At 44.7% G+C, this 17995-nt stretch overlaps 1 protein-coding gene across 1 annotated transcript in view; it reads left to right on the plus strand.

Moving 5' to 3' along the window:
• The first annotated feature begins 11883 nt into the window (after window positions 1-11883).
• NUAK1 (NUAK family kinase 1) overlaps window positions 11884-17995 on the plus strand; it is a 49008-nt gene continuing 42896 nt past the window's right edge. Inside the window, exon 1 of the mRNA XM_081928257.1 lies at window positions 11884-12921. Within this exon, the coding sequence (XP_081784383.1) occupies window positions 12526-12921 (396 nt within the window). The 5' untranslated portion in view covers window positions 11884-12525. The remainder of the gene's footprint in view (window positions 12922-17995) is intronic.

The following is a 17995-nucleotide window of genomic DNA, read 5'->3' on the forward strand; positions in this document are numbered from 1 at the left end:
CAATGGTACCTCGGTTTACAAACACTTCAGGTTACAGACTCATCTAACCCAGAAATAGAACCTTGGGTTAAGAACTTTACTTCAGGATGAGGACAGAAAGCGTGCGGTGGTGGCACGGTGGCAGCGGGAGGCCCCATTAGCTAAAGTGGCGCTTCCGGTTAAGAACAGTTTCAGGTTAAGAACAGACCTCCAGAATGAATTAAATTCTTAACCCAAGGTACCACTGTACTGAACAGTTCTAGGCCTAAACTTGGGGAAGGGCTGTAGCAAAGTGGTAGAGCATTTGCTTTGCATGCAGACAGTCCCAGGTTTAATTCATGGCATCTCCAGTTAGGGCTGACGGACATCTCTGAAACTGAAGAGCTGCTGCCAGTCAGTGTGGGGAATACTGAACTAGATGGACAAATGGCCTATTCTGTAACAAATCCCTGGATGGAGCATGTGCTCCCTGTTCCTTAATGCTATGTTTGTTCCTTGAGCTACTGTTTGGCACCAGTTGGTGAGCTTCAAAAGATGAAGACGACGACAACAAGAAGAATCCAGCAATTCTGAAGTCTGCCAAACTTTGTGCTGGCTGCCCTTAGAAATAACTTGAGAATTGAACAGTTGAAATCTGCCATCCAGTGGCAATATTTGTAACAGCATTTGAAAATATAATTCTTGGGTTTTGCTAAGCGTATTCATTATGTTTCTAAAATACCTTTCATCCAAAGATTACATGAAAACATGGAAAATAGAAAACCATATAAAAATATGTGAAAACACATACGGACTTAGAGAACGTAGAGTTCTCCATACACATCCAAAGTTTTCATAAGCACTTGTTGACTCTATAGTAAGCTAACTGAAAAACATCATAATTTTCTGAAGGTGACTTCCATTGGGAAGCTGTGCTAGTCTGTTGAAGAAAATCAAAAGTGTTTTGTGGCACCCTAAAGACTAATAAATTTGCTTACGGCATGCGATTTACTGGTCTAGACTAGAATCCACAATATAATTCAGAGGTGGGGAATTTGTGACCCTCAAGATGTTGCTGGACCACAACTCCCATCACTCCTAGCCATTGATCATACTGGCTGCAGCTGGTGGAGGTTTGAGACCAACAACATCTGGAGGACCACAGCATCTGCATCCCTGAAGAAAAAAATGCATCTGATGACGTGAACTGTATTCCATGAAAGTTTGTGCCGTAAGTCTTTTAAGTGCCACAAGACACTTGCTTTTTCTTCTCCTAATGGTTATATTTTAAAGTTATACTAACTTTATGTGACCCTTTGCATCAATGGCTTCTAGAGTGGCTGGAGCTACCCCTTGCTGAACTCCTGCCTTTTACACAAGATGTAGTGGTGGCCATCAAGTCTGGATGGCTTTAAAAAGAAGAAGGAGAAGGAGAAGGAGAAGGAGAAGGAGAAGGAGAAGGAGAAGGAGAAGGAGAAGAAGAAGAAGAAGAAGGAGAAGAAGAAGAAGAAGAAGAAGAAGAAGAAGAAGAAGAAGAAGAAGAAGAAGAAGAAGAAGAAGAAGAAGAAGAAGAATTATTATTTATTATTTACACCCTGCACATCTGGCTGGGTTTCCCCAGCTCCTCTGGGCAGCTTCCAACTGAATATTAAAAACAATACAGCATCAGACGTTAAAAACTTCCCTAAACAGCCTTCAATTGTCTTTTAAAAGTAAAATAGTTGTTTATTGCCTTGACATCTGCTGGGAGGGCGTTCCACAGGGCAGGCGCTCCTACCAAGAAGGCCCTCTGTCTGGTTCCCTGCAACCTCACTTCTCGCAGCGAGGGAACCTCCAGAAGGCCCTCGGCGCTGGACCTCAAAGTCCGGGCTGGATAATGGGGGTGGAGACGCTCCATCAGGTATACAGGACCGAGGCCGTTTAGAGCTTCAAAGATACAGTATATTCATAGAGACGAGGTTATCTGTGGCTACTAGCATATGTTCTACCTGCAGCATCAGAGACAGTATGCCTCTGCGTACCAGTTGTTGGGAACCACAGGTGCTATTGCGCTCAGGTCTTTCTTCCTGCATCTGCTTGGCATCTGTTAGAATAAGATGCTGGACTAGATAGGCTTTTGGTCTGGTGAAGCGAGGCTTCTCTTACAGCTGTACAACTTCCTGCTTACAGTGCCCTTGTTAAAGGCAAAGAGTAAAGAGGCAGTAACCCAAACAGGAAGTTAGCCTCCTTTCACCACTTTCATCTTCACAGCAGATGTGGTTACATGGTGGTTATAAAGACCTTCAAGTGGTTCACTGGCTTGCTGGAGCCCTGACCCCACTTCCTGCTGATCTACTTGTCCAAAATAATGTATATTTATTTATTGAATTGCATTCATATCCCGCCTTTCTCCCAAAGGGGAGTCCAGGGAGATACTGAAAAAAATTGAAAATGGATCAAAACAATCTGACAACAATTACAACTAAAACATCTAAAAGCAGTTCCAGTTACAAACATTGTAAAAGTGATGGCAATTAAAAACATACTTCCATCCAATCATCTTGAGGTTGCCAGGGACACTAAATGCCTGGGTAAACAGGAATGTGTTAAAATTCCTCCTAAAAGTTAATAATGATGAAGACAGGCACACCTCACTAGGGAGGGCAATCTGCAACTAGGGAACCATCATTTTAAAGGTCAGCACCGGGTGGACACCCCTAGATTTAGCAATGCTCTGGTTTGATAAGGTAAAGGTAAAGGTACCCCTGCCCGTACGGGCCAGTCTTGCCAGACTCTGGGGTTGTGCGCCCATCTCACTTAAGAGGCCAGGGGCCAGCGCTGTCTGGAGACACTTCCGGGTCACATGGCCAGCGTGACATCGCTGCTCTGGCGAGCCAGAGCCGCACACGGAAACGCCGTTTACCTTCCCGCTGGTAAGCGGTCCCTATTTATCTACTTGCACCCGGAGGTGCTTTCGAACTGCTAGGTTGGCAGGCGCTGGGACCGAGCAGCGGGAACGCACCCCGCCGCAGGGATTCGAACCGCCGACCTTTCGATCGGCAAGTCCTAGGCGCTGAGGCTTTAACCCACAGCCCCACCTGCGTCCCGTGGTTTGATACAAGGGGTTTTTTTTGTGCAAGTAAGTCCTACATGGAAGACACCAACTGAAGTTAATAGGCCAAACTTAGTCATGTGATGTCCATGATTTCAGTGGGTCTACTCTGAGTATTACTAACTTGGAATGCAAGATTTTGTGTCCGGCTTTTCAGGTGGGCAAAGTTGAAGGGGAAGATTTGGTTTCGGAAGACGGTTCCTCTGTGACTTTGCTGCGGAGGAGATGAAAGGGAGAGCTTTCAATTTTAGCAGACTGAACTGTAGGGCAGGGGAGGGGAGTCGCCTGGTTGAAGTGTTAGTCATCCCCACCCACTCCTCCATTCCTCCATAATGGCAATGGGTGGGTTATTGTAACTAGGTCAGCATTAGAAAAAAATTCTCCTGCAAGCTAGACATAAATATACAAAATTCCAGTGGAGAACTCTTTCTTACCCTGGCCACGATGGTCTGCGGTGGAATGAAACCCTAAAAGTTATGAGACAGGGCAGAAAGCATAAGCATGCTGTGATTAACAATTTCCTTGGAATCCGTTTGTGAATTCAAAGTGAACTTTTGATGCCATTTTGCTGTAAACATTCTGTCCCGGCTCTACATCCCTTCATTATTTTTCTTAAAGAATCATGTATACACACTGTGGCTTAAAGAATTTATATATATTATTAGTAAGGTTGACAGTTTTTTTTTTTTAAAAAAAACATATTTCCCTGGAAGGAGGCTGTGTACTTTTAACAGTGGTAGGACCAAGGGAGACATTCAACTGTCATTGTCTTTCTTGAAGTAGTGGCAGGAGAAAGCTGTACCTATTGAATTTTTCCTTATCACAAACCTGCTAACAGAGCTGTTGAATGGATATTAATAGCTGCATTGACATGGTCATGGCCATAATTTTATAAAAATAATACCATTTGTGCATTGGTTTACCCCACATAAAGGAGAATATATTCTTTGGGTTTGTTGTGGAGCTACAACAACGAACAAATTTTTGTTGACATCTGTCTGTCTTGAGAGACAATGGAGTGTGCCTCTGGGGGTGAAGTCAAACCACTGTGCTAGCAGCACCAAATGACCTCCCCGGGGCACAAATTGATTTTCCATTTGAGAAAGTTGTTGGCGTCCATCTGTCTTGGGAGATAATGGAGGAGTGCACCTTTGGGGGTGGAGTCTAACCATCGGAGAGTTGCAGCGCCTGCTGTGGCTGTAAAAACGGATTTGGGAGAGGCATGTTTTGTTGCTGCTGGGGCAGATGAAGGCATCTGGTTGTGCTGCTGCAGATGCACCATGACATTTATTTTCTCAACAAAAAAAATTCATTCCAGTAGCACATATCTGTATACACATATCTGTATCTGAAGAAGTGTGCATGCACACGAAAGCTCATACCAAGAACTAACTTAGTTGGTCTTTAAGGTGCTACTGGAAGGAATTTTTTTTTGTTTTGACTATAGCAGACCAACACGGCTACCTATTTATTTTCTCTGTACTCCTCTCAGCAGTCATTCCTTCATGACCTGTCTGTCCTCCAGGCACTGCGGTTGTCTGCAAGGGATTCCCACATAGTGGGGTTGATACTGCCAGCCTTCATGTCTTGCTTGCAGACATTTTTGTAATGCTGAGATGGTCTGCCAGCGGGCCTGGTGTCTGAAGTCACCTCCTTGTACAACGTGTCCTTAGCCTCTACAGACATTTGAGAAAACTTGTGGGCAAAATTACTACTGTGTCTAATTCAAATTTGGTAGGGCTATCCGATTCAAATGCCTCACTGGCCATAGCTACCTTGCCTCTTCCCCAACTTTATACAGCTATCATTCCTTCAAAAAACAAAAGCAGATGGTTGGGTGCTTAATGTTTCGAAAGGAAAATGGAGCCAACGGCCATAGCAACATAAAACAAGCAATATATAGAATTAAAAAGACAACAATAGGTAAAAAGGGCATTCAAATGACCAAGATTATCGTTCAGATAGTGGCCCTTAATCTCATTGCACCCTCAATAAACCTAGCAACCTTTGCTGTTGTCTGATCATTTTGGTCTGATAAAAGAAAGAACAATGTGGCCGCAGCAAAACATAAGCTGCTGGGTTTCTACATTCTCATCTTGGAATACAATGAAAAATAGTAGCACACCCACCACAATTTTTATTTATTTGTTACCTCTTTATCTGGCCTTTCTTCCTAGCTGAAGGTGGCACACGCATGATTCCCCCCTCCCAAATTTTATTATCACAACAATCCTGTGAGGTAGGTTAGGCTAGGAGGTTGTGACTAGTCATTCAGTGAGCTTCATGGGGACCTGCAGATAGGTCTCAGTAGAATGCAGGAAAAGTTTTCCGGAAGTTCTTGTGGTCCTGAGCTGTAAAAAGCTTTATAGGTCAAAACCAGCACTTTGAATGTGCTATTGAAGTTATTGCCTCTTGCCTGCTGGATGGAGCGATGTGTGTAGAATCTGATTTTTGCATAGCTGCAGTGCAAGTATGTGTTGCTCTCACCCTCCCCACCAGTGGGGATTGTGGCCCCTGGAAGGTACCTGTGAAGCAGTGAGTCCCTCATACAAGAAAAGTTCCCTCATGCCTGCCTTAGGCAGAGTTTCGTAATGCCCACAGGTGAGCAACTGTTCCTCTTCTAGTTAAATATTGCCCTATTTTGAGGCATTATTGAACTTCATTTGTTTTGTTTAACATGACCTAATGGGCCATACTTTTTCCTTACTGAGCACAGATTCCATACATGTGCTAAGAGCTATAACGAGGTCATAGCTGTGTGCGCAAGGGAATTACGTACCTGTTCCTTAAAAAAATTGAATTCCCCACTTCTCTTATTGCTTGGGGGATCAACTATCTTCCAAACACTTTCTCTGTTCCAAGTTTGTATCTCAATCAGGTTTTTAAAAAAATCAGTTTTGGGGGTTTTTAATTACAAGATCTAGCTATGAGAAATGATACAAATACAGTGGTACCTCGGGTTACATACGCTTCAGGTTACATACACTTCAGGTTACAGACTCCGCTAACCCAGAAATATTACCTCGGGTTAAGAACTTTGCTTCAGGATGAGAACAGAAATTGTGCTCCGGTGGCGCGGCAGCAGCAGGAGGCCCCATTAGCTAAAGTGGTGCTTCAGGTTAAGAACAGTTTCAGGTTAAGAACAGACCTCCGGAACGAATTAAGTACTTAACCCGAGGTACCACTGTATGTAGAGGTTTTTGCTTATTATAATAAATGACAATCCAAAGATGGATCTATGAACTCTTTGTCCATTATCAGCTATACTGTTTTTATTAAGTTGTGGGTTGACATAGCAGCCGGCACAGCGATTTCTTCAAGTAGCTCTTTATTTTGTAAGCTGGAATAGAACTGACTGCAAACAGCTCAGCCGGCCTGCTTTTATAGGCAGCCGGCTGTCAACATTGTAACAACCACAGCCCAGAGTTCCCGCCTAAAATAACTGCTGCGGACCTGAGTGAAAACTATCTACAGACCTGAGTGAAAACTATATACAGTATCCCCCTGTTGGCCCAGGGTGAAACTACACTACATAACAGTTTTTATACAGCATTTTTTCTTAGTCTGCTGCCCATGTTCTAACTGGGGATGGGCAACTTCAAGGCCCCTGCTGCTCTCCTGTCCTACGATTCTTAAACTGGACTTCAAATCTCTCCTGCAAGGCTATTTATTACAAATTTCCTTTGTTCACTTTTCTTAGCATTGCATCTGGCATTACCTATTCATTCCATGATAATGGACACAAGTCTCCCTTAAAACATTCTAATTTTTCTGAGTTGAATGAAACAATTTCCAGTTTATAAAGAGAAAAGACATGGCCCACAAAAATGTCAGAATATTTGTAATGGTGTGATTTTTGCTTGGCACAAAATGTTTCCCACCACCTGGTGGAGCTAGAGGAAGAAACATGTTGAGTTCATTTCCTTCCACACTACAGTTTGATGAGCAACAAATAATTCTTCCTTCACCTGCCTGCCTTTCCATAGCAGCAGGATGCAAAACACTTGCACCTGTACATCTACCTGAGACAATATAAACCATAACAATATGATTTTGCACTAGTGCAACAACAGCCAGTTTCGGGAATTGCTTTCAGAAGTATTAATTGAGGATTCAACCTGATTTGTTTGCACAAAGTTTGCAGGGAGCTGAGACAACACCAGCTCTTTGCAAAGAATTCATTCCGATTTGTTTACAGGGAGGTTATATGGAATTGCATCTAGCAGTCATTATGCCACGCCTCCCACTGCATTTCCCCATTGCCTTCCTTATCGCAGTAAGTTCTGTTTTGGAGTAGGGAAAGCAGATTTGTTGTGCACTAATCAACTTTAACTGTGCAGCCTGAATTTCCCCGTATGTGATTGAATCCCACCTCCAAAAAACGAAAGTCTGGAAGCTTTTCTGGGATGCAAACAGCTTGGCCTAAAGTACACGATGCGGCAAGATTTCAGGCTTAAAAAAAAGGAGAGTATATCCCACATGCTGTATCACAAGCTACTTTTAGAAGTCCCCTTTCTCCTCCCCAATTTGAAGAGCATTTTTCCATGTGGCAGAAGGTGTCTGCTTGATCACAAAATTGAAGCTCAAAGCTTCCTTGGGGATGCAAAACTAGCCGGCCAAGTTCTTTGGATTCTGGGCAGTATGTTTCCACTTAAGTACTTATTTGCTGGCACAGTGGGGTGGAGGAGGGGCTGAGAAGACAATATTGTTGTCTGAGAGCGGAACTACACATTAGCGTTTCTTTATAAAAGCATGCTTGTGGTTATATCTTGAAACAAGATTTGAATAAGCCCATCAGGAGGGGTGGGGAAAAAGGTATCAGAGAAACATTTGCAGGGTGGAATCAGGAGATATGGTGATGCTAGGCCCTAGCAGCTAGGAGCCCAGCACCCTCTCTGCTCCCGTGCATCGATTCTGCTCCATGCACTATTTAGGCAACCAATCCCTTGGGACACTGCAAAAAAGAGAGAGTACAGTACTGTATAGTTCTGTTCCGAATCCACTTTGCGCTTTTTTCTGGACCAGCAGCAGTGCTACATAAGCAACATGGAAAATTACTGTTTAGAAAGACTTGAACAAAAGTTTACATCTCAAGTTCGCATGTAAAAATGCACAAGATTAATTTACCACTCAGCTATTTTCAACCTTGTTGCCAGAGTGCCACCATTTCCAAGATTTGTGTGCACGTTAGCTGTTCCTATTTCTATATCTTATCTGCATGAATCTCCCAGCACAGAATGCTTCCGTTGTTTTTATCATGTTGTATCATTTCTCTGTTTCCAGTGCTCAGGTTGTGAGTAACATTGCTTATGTAGCCAAAATGGTACCCACACAATGGGACTCAGCCGCTAGCCGAGGCTTTCAAAACATCTAGAAAGTACCTGGTTGAAGAAGGCTGATCATTTGTGATTACACTGGACAAGTTTACAAACCCCAACCCTGTGTGCCATTGTGTACTTTACTGGCTAGAACTGGGGGAAAGATACTGTGTCTGCAATCCAAACCCCACTTAAGTTGGGTATAAGCCATTAGGGAATATGCCATTAGGCTGCAACCACTTCTGGAATTACAGAATTGTAGAGTTGAAAGGAACCCGAAGCATCATCTAGTTCAACTCTCCTACAATGCAGGAATATGCAACTGGACCATAGACATAGACCATACTTAGGCCGTATCAACACTGCAGACTTAACTGGCTTAACAGAGCAAGAAATACTTTGGAGTCACTTGATCCAACTTCCTGTGCTGAGGTTGAATTGCCCATGCCCAGCTCTCCTACAGCTTTAACTCTCATTGATGTTTGCACCAGATGTAGATATCTGGGGCAAACGTAGCCCATCCTTCCTGGCAAAGATGCTTGCAGGCAAGGAATATGTTTAGTGAAATAAAAAGGTGTCTCAAGAAGCAAAAGTGTTCTGCTGCATGCCACAGAATGTGTTTGTTCAGGACCTGGGCAGATTTGTTCGCTGTTCCAGGAAAGCAATTAAAGCAGGAGTGATGAAAAGAATGCAAATGGGGTGCTGAATGACTGTACTGGATATTTCCACACTTTTTAGTTTGTATTAGGACTGGAAGCCTTGTAACTTCAGCTTATAGCTAACGATGTGTTGGTGTGAAAAATATATAATATTCAAGGAAACCAGGAAGGATTTTTTTTAAAAAAAACCAGTCTGCCTGAATACAGTATGTGTACACATGCACACATACACACACGTGCGAGCGTGCGCACACACAAACAATTGTAAGCCTTGATTATCCCCATGGACTCTGTTTCTTGTATTCAGTATTTAATATCATGATCATCTATAAATGGAAATAAAAAGAAGCACCAAAGGGAAGGAGATAAGTGAGCTATTTCATAAGCATACCAATATAGATTTTTTTTAACTTGAAAATGGTCCCCAAAGGCCATTGCTGTCTGACTCATAAGACTCAGCGAGATGGAGCAACTCCCCTGAGAAGTAAGGTTACATTTCAGGCTTTTTAGCTAAAATGAAGAAACAAGTGGGAACGTATATATAAATGTATAAAATTAATCATGATATAGAGAAAATGGATAGAGATAAGGGTTTGTTCCTCTAGAACCTGTGGTCATTCAGCGGAGCTGGTTGGTGGGAGATTTGGGGCAGACCCAGAGGGTGACTGCCTGATGCACAGAGGTGAAGCAAGGTCATTTTAGACTCTGGACTTAATGGCTTTTTGCAGGACGGGAGTTAGATGGCCAGGTATATGACTTCAGCTGTGAAACACGTTTTGGTTTTTTTGTGTGAGGCACACAATTAATGTTTCTCTCCTCCTGCCATGCTTGTACATTCCTGATATGTTGAAACAATACATTGCCAACTTTAATTAAAAAAAGAAAAGAAATGCTGACCATGTGCAGTTTCACATTTTAAAATCTCACTTAAATCATAGCTTTAGAAGAGGATTAGACAAGTTCATGGTGAATAAGGCTATCAATGACTATTAACTGTGATTCTCAGAGGATGCTGGACTAGATGGGCCTATGGCCTGACTGATCAGGGCTCTTTTTATATTTTAAAATCATAACACTATCATGTCTATGGGAATAAAGTGGAGTTTGCTTCTGCTGACCTGATGCTAAGCACATTTACTGGAAAACATGCACAATTTTATTGTGGAAAATTGATATTAAAAACTAAAACTAAACATTTATAACCATGTAAATTCTTGGCTGGTTGCCCTTAAACTCTAAAACAGTTTTATTTAAAATAAGGATGCTTCGGTCTGCAAATGTGACATGGAGGCTGGCAACATCAACCCTGCTGTGCGGGAATCCCTTGCAGATGACTGCAGTGCCTGGAGACAGATGTTGTGTATCCACAGCAGTGACCAGAGGAGGAATGACCGCTGGGAGGAGCGCAGAGAGAAGAAATGCCATTGTGTATCTGCAACAACAGAACCACTTTCATCTGCCACATCAACACACTGCAATAATCCAAGTTTTGAGGTAGCCAGTGCATGAATCACCACAGCTAGACTATCTTGTCTAAGAGCGGCCATAGCTGGTACGAATTGTAGCTGGTGAAAGGCACTCCTACCCACTGAGGCTACCTGCGCCTCCAGCAATAAAGATGGATCCAGGAGCACCCAGACTATGCACCTATTTTTTCAGAGGCAGTTCCTCATCCAGAACTGGCAAGTGGCCAATCTTCCGAACATGGGAACCACAAACCCACAATGCCTCCATCTTCCAGGGTTCAAGCTCAGCTTACTGGACCTCATCCACTTCACCACCACACCCGGATAATAGTCCATGCACAATCTCTCGACTTATGATGCTGTGGAGAAGTAGAGCTGTTTATCATTAGCGTACTGATGACACCACAACTCTGCCACCATCAACCTCTGAACAAATGCACCCAGTGGCTTCATGTTAAAAAGCAGTGGGGAGAAAATCATACCTGCAGGATACCAAAATAGTCTCCGGATACTCTTTGGACATGAAATGTGTGTAGGGGTGGAACCAGTGTGCAACAGGGTTCCAATACCCACCCCAAAGAGCTGGTTCATAGTATCAAAAGCCACAGAGAGATCAAGCAGCAGAAGCAGATCCACATTTAGCTTTACACACTTGGCAATATATATCTATAGAGGGGGGGGGTTTCTGGGGGAAATGATTTTGGCACTCCCACCTGCCACTGCACCCAATGTTTTGACCATATGCAATTTTGGCTTTAGATGCCAACCCCGGGATGTAGCCCCTGCCTACGTTGAGGGCTTGCTGTATCCATCTGGTGCTTTAGAACAGAACACAGGTGGCTGGGGATGCGCCATTGTGTACACTAGCGTGGCATGATCCTTTTCGACTTGTAGCACATTCTCTCTTTATGGCCTCACCATTCTTGAGACGGTGACCTGATGTTTTCTTCTGGCAAGGGAAACAAGAAAAGGTAGAAGTTGAGATCCTCGTGATTTTATTTATTTTTACACATAGCTGCCCCTAAATCTACCATCAAATTGCTGCTTGCATTTGTATCCATCCTAAAAAATAACGGATCGTGAGCATTGCAATACACCGTAGGACGGACACACACACACACACACACACACACACACACACACACACACACCGAGCTCTAAGCACGCACAACTTTTTCTGTTGCCCCACATCGCGAAGGGAGCCCAGCCTGCTCCCTACTCTGGAGGAAAGGAGGCCCATTAGCCGCCGCGCTGTGGAATAAAGCGGAATGCGCCGCAATCAAGGCCATCTGGCACCTCTAACCCCCGAACCGACGCGCGCGCCCCTATTCTGTCGGCGGCGGCTGCCCTGAGAGATCCCGCCCAATTCTGAGGCGAAAAGCGGGCGGGCGGGAGGAAGATCCGCTAGTCTCGGGGAGCGGCTCCTCCTCCGGGCCAAGCCCGGCCCCTTGCCAGCCCAGACCCAGCGAGAAGACACCCCCAGCTCCGAGGGGCTGGCTGAGGAGGGCATGGGGCGAGCCAGGTGGAGGCGAGCCAACCGCGGCGGCCTCGCTGGCAGGGGGAGCACGGAGAGGGGGCTCCGCTCGGCCGCTCCCAACACACCAGCGCCGGCCGCCAAATGTAGCCCCGAGGAGGAGGAGGAGGAGGACACTTAAAGGCGGGGGGAAAGGCCTCGGGAGCCTCATGCTTGGCGGGCAGAGCGGCGGCGGGAGACTCGGGCTCCTCTCCCCGCCCTCGGCGGAAGGGAAGAAGACCTAGGAGCGGGTCCCTTCCTCAGCCCGCTCTCGCCTCCTCCCTCTCCAAATTCCCGCCTCCATGCGCTCTAGTCGCCGCCGCGGCGGGTGAGGAGGGAAGCCGAGGGGCGCCGCCTTCTCCCCTTCCCCGCCCCTCGTGGGGGTGGGGTGGGGGAAAAGAAGAAAAGGGCCATGGTTGTGGGGCTGGCCCTGGCGGACCCCGCCTGAAGGGAGGGTCGCCGAGGCTCCTCCCGCGCGGCTAGAAGTGCCTCCCCGGCGCACACGCCGCGCCAGCAGGAGATGGATGGGGCTGAGCTGGATGGCGGCAGCAGCGCAGAAGTGCCTCCTCCTCCTCCGCAAGGCTGCTGCCAGGCGGATGCTGGGGCTCCCGGGGAGCCGGCCGGCGACCAAGCAGCCGCAGCAGCAAGTGCACAGCCGCCGCCACCGCCAGCAGCAGCAGCCATGGTGGAAGAGCCCGCCGGGGAGGGCTCCGCCGCTGCCCCCGCTGCCTCGGCCGGCAGCGCCCTCGCCCCCCGCTCAGCAGCCCCCCAGGAGCTGAAGAAGCAGCAGCAGCAAGGGGTCAAGCGGCACCACCACAAGCACAACCTGAAGCATCGCTACGAGCTGCAGGAGACGCTGGGCAAAGGCACCTACGGCAAAGTCAAGAGGGCCACCGAGAGGTTTTCCGGCAGAGTGGTAAGGGCTGGGGAAGGCGGAGGCTGTTGGAGATGCTCCGGATGGAGAGATGTCATGGGGGCGGCGGCGGCGGGGAGCTGCTGTGCATTGCACTCATTCCTGAGCTTTTCCCTTCATGGCGTGTCCGGCCTCACAACTTGGGACCTGAATCCCCCCCCCCGCCCTCCAACTTTTTCTAACTTTTGCTTTCTAGAGCTCCCACTGTGTGTTTGTGTGCGTGTGTGTCTTGATGTAGATCTCTCCGCCACGCCGTTATGCTATTCATGAGATGGGGGGGGGGTGTTTGTGAAGTCTGATTTCTCCCAAAGTATTTGCACCTAGAACTTTATCCTAACTCTCTTAAATCATAACTGTCAGGAGCAGATCATTTAGGAAATTTTTAGTATTGTTTGTAAATGGGCATTCCCCTCCCCTCCAAATTGTTCTTTCAAAGTGTGGGCATACAAAGTTCCCTGGAATGTATTGTGTTTTCTAGTAAGCTAAACAGAAAATGCTATTCAGCTTAGAGTTCCTTTAAACCAAAACACTTCATTGCTGGTTTTTATGACCTGAACTTTACTGACCTCTTTAAACAAACACATTGATGCTGCTCCTCTACCTCAGTGAGCTTAGAGTCCACTTGGCTCATCTGTGTCTGCCGGCTAACAGTTTAAACACAGCTGTCCCGATGTGGCATTGTACTGTAACTCCAGCCCAACTTTTTTGTTCTTCTGTCACAGGAGATCTCATGGGCAGATGGGAAATGCTTGTGCAATAAGCTAGAAGCATTGCTATTTTCTGCATTGCCATTTAATATCTATTAGTGGACCTATGTTCCAGCTCATGTGGGTTGGTTCTGTATTTGAGTCAGCTATGCCTATACTGTACAGATATTTTTCTGAAGCATTCCAGGCAGGCTGCAGCTTTTCAGCAGTGTGATTTGTGAGTGAAAAAAAAAGTTCTAATACAGTATGAAAATTATATTTAAATGATTTTATATGCAGATAAGCTTGTGTTATGTATTCTTCTTCCATTTTGTTAAATTGTTAAGAGGACAGCTAAACAAAGCAGAGATGAATGCAAATGCTGACTTTAAATGCATGATATAAGCACTGAGTCATATTGCATGCATCTAGGTTAAGTTATAGATTTTTTTACATCATTTTTACATTATCCATCTAAATTTATTATTTTTAAAAGAATGCTTTTGCTTCTTTTTAAATTTGCTTTGAAACAGATGCAACTTTGTAGCTTCATTGGAAACCAGCATTGCTATTTATAATCTCTATTTATTTTAAGATTAAAATGCTAGGCTTAATTTGTTTGTTCCAACAAACTGACTAGCTCAGGATAGTGTTTACTTGTATTAAATATGGCAAAGTGCTTTTGTTTTCTCACCTCTAAAAGCACATACATATTTCTGTAGGGTCTACTACTACAAGGAATTATAACTGGTTGCTATGACTCCATGCCAGATGTACATTGACTTCTTGAACAGTTTTTCCTTTTCTCCAAGCTCTTAAAATGCAGAACTTCAGTTTTTCACTTTATACGTTAGGGGAGAATGTTGTGGAAAAGGTCTGGGCCAGCAGAGGCACAGGAGTTCATTTAGCTTTTCCTTTGCTTTCTTTGCTCTGTTTCTGTTCTCCTTAGTCATCAGCATTTATGGCATCATTAAAAAGCTCTGAATAGACTCTGTACTGTGACCAGCAGAGGGGGTTCTTGAAGCAAAGTGACTGGCATATTTCCTATCATGACTTCACAGCAAATTGTCATATAAAGAGGAGCTAAGTATTAGAAATCCCAGGTCACACTCCCACCTATGTCATTTGCTTGCTGTCAGATTACTGGGTTAGGTAACCTTTTCCTACACAGCAGCATGTAAATATTTGGAACCATATGGCAACAGCTTGCAGCCTAGAAACAACTCTAGTACTCTGCCCTCTCAAAGTTATATATATATATACCTTCCTTGAGTATATATTTTAACCAAGTGTATAGCGCATACTATTAGGCATTAGGCATAGCGCATACTATTAGGCATTCTTGACTGATTAATCAGATATTGACATATAAAATGTGAGGTATTGAATTTTCTTTGGCTTCTTGGGCAGATATTGTGAAATCTGCAGGGTTGGCAGATGGATTGTGATCTGAATCTGGTATGAATCTGAAGGATTTCCACCAGTGTCCATGAAGCTATGCTAATATGAAGCCTATATAATGACACATTCTCCATTATATTTTCACAGTGCAGGGCTTTAAATTGCATTGTCTTACAAATAAGTGCTTTTGAATCTAGCATTATAACTTGCATGCACTAGAAGCTTCTATTTTCCCCCTCCTCAATATATACACTTATCAGGCTTGGGAAAATCCCAGATGCCACAATGTACAACTTTAAAAAATAAGTATTAGTAGTATCTAGGAGTTTGAAATTTTTTTTCAACTCTGTAAAGGGCTATTGCCAAAAAATGATTTTTTAAAGAAACCTGAAGTACTTTTCCGGCCTTAGCTTATTAGATGGAATATAGATTAGTTATATTTAGTTTGTTGTTGGCAACAACTTGTTATTTAAACATGTTTACTCAATAATACAACAGCTAGAGACTGGGCTGTGTAATGCATGAAATATAAGAGCACAACCACCCTGTACAAGGGCAGCCAACTTTCCAAACATTTGTTGGGAGATGTTACATGCAAATGGCTGTAAGTACAAGGATAAAGAGATGACAGAAGAAGTTTGCAAAGTAGAGTGTATTTTGAAAGTTTTGTGGGAGTTCCATCTAGTTGCTCAGATGTAGTCAAACAAAACTTTTTTTAATACTGCAGTCTGACTTGAATACGATATAAGCAAAATTAAGCAAACATATTCAATGTGAAGCATATGAGAGATACACAAAGAAAGGAAGAGTTGGAATGGTGCTTGTGGAGAACCTCTATGACACTGTTGCACCTTATTGCCTGTGGAAACAGACAAATGTACATGCTTGGTCATCACAATCAAAAAGGGGTGTGGGCTGATGAAGGTGCTGTAATAACAACAAAGTTACATAGTAGGAACAAAGCATAGTCTATACAGTCATACCTCTTTTTACTTTCGGTTCAGGTTACGTCTTTTCAGGTTGCGTCCTGCGGCGACCCGGAAGTAACGGAACGGGTTACTTCCGGGTTTTGCCGCTCGTGCATGCGCAGACGCTCAGAATGATGTCACGCGCATGCGCAGAAGCAGCAAATCATGACCCGCGCAGACGCGGGTTGCGTTCTGCTCATGGAACAGATCCCATTTGCAACCAGAGGTACCACTGTACTGTATATTGGTTTTGGAAGTAGATGCAGCATTCCAGTTACAAAGGAACAGCATATTGATCATATATAATGTTTCATGTGTGTCCTGAGTTACTCCATGATCTAACTCTCCTTTTCTCACACAGTCATGTTCACGGTCTCTCATGTATCTCAGGTCTTCATCAACTTACAGTGCAATCCTATGCAAGTTTACTCAGAAGTAAGCATAATTTAGTCCAATGAGACTTATTCCTAGGTAAGCGTATAAAGGGTTACAGCCTAATTAATGTGTTGTGGGTTTTTTTACCAGGTTAGTGGGAGCTTTTCTTACTTGTCTGGTCTGTTCTGATAGCCAGCACTGAAATATATTTATATTTCATACGTGGTGAGACAGAGTTGGATGATTCCAAGGTCACCATAAAAAGTGTGTCCCCAGTTATAAATTCTATTAAAACCAATGATGGCTGCCCACTGGGGCTGTAGGGTGAGGGCCAGGGCAGCTGGCAGCAGGTGGTGTCAAGCAGCAGAGGAAGCAACATCAGGTTGCCAGGAATGGATAAGACAAGGAAAGTTCTTAGCATCTGCTTTTTATTCAATATTTACAGAGAGAGGCTTGGAATGCAGCTTCTTGGAATAATGGCCTTGTTCCGTGCGACTCTCCACCCCCTTTTTATCCCACTTCCTCATTCGTCATCATCTCCTCTACGGGTGGCACTAAGGGCCCTTTGCTTCTGAGCCCTTTGCTCTCCTGCTTTCAAGGCTCACCGGGTTCTGGGAGGGAGGGTCTGAAATGCTTTCTAAAGACACTGTGTCTGTCAGCTGTTGCCCTCCTGCTGCTTCCTCTTCCTTCTCCTCCTCTCCCATTATTTCCCAGCTTTCCCCCTCATCTGCCTCTGAGCTGTGACCTCCCTCAAACCCCTGTTGTAATTCTGAACTGTCTTCTTCTTCTCTGGAAGGATCAGGCTGGGGAGGCAGTCTCCACCATTACTCCTCTGCCCAGTCCCTGACAGGCGGAGGTTGTGATAGGTGAAAAGATTGCATTAGGGAGAAAAAGTAAGGCAAGGGACTGGACAGAAAAAGCGAGGGTAACAGGCGGAGAGAGCTTTTCTCCACTGTGTTGCAAGAAAGGAAGTAGTGGACAACATGGTGGGTTGCTGCTGTTTACTGGGAAGGAGAGGGGTACGAGCAAGGTAGCAGGATGGTTGGCACAGCGCAGATATAAAGATGAAACCAATCTGGCACTCCTGCTGGTATGTTTGCGCTGAGTCAACCTTCCCACGACCTTCCCCTTTACTTCCTGGTATGTGGAATGACTCAGCTGTTGGGAGGTCAGGTGAATGCTGCCACCCCACTCCACTATCCCCTACTGACAGAAGCCAGCAGTCTTGTCATGGTTCTCTGCACCTGCTTTTGCCCAGTCGCCAAAGTGGTGTGGTGGCTGATCGATCCCCTCTCTGTCGGACCAGAACTGCAGCAACAATAATATGAAAGCACCCTGAACAAATTTTGATTGGTCAATGGACACCAATCAAGAGTAACATTAGAAGGAATGTTTTGAAGTGTTTACAACAGATTGATTGTGGGTTTACGTTTGGAAGGAACCACTTTATGCAAATTGCAGGAAATAACTCTGTTCTGATTGGTTAGATGTTTCTGTTCTCAAGGAAAGAAGGTTACTTAGAGGATTGGTGGGCCTTGTCGTCCTTCCCGAATGCTAATTTTTATGGGAAATTGCTTGAAATAAGGTCACAGCAGTGCAGACACCATGATGGGCAGAGAGTGAGTGATTATAAGAGAAGGAGAGAGA

This window comes from Podarcis melisellensis (genome assembly GCF_964234715.1).
Source record: "Podarcis melisellensis genome assembly, chromosome: 10".
Taxonomy (NCBI): Eukaryota; Metazoa; Chordata; class Lepidosauria; order Squamata; family Lacertidae; genus Podarcis; species Podarcis melisellensis.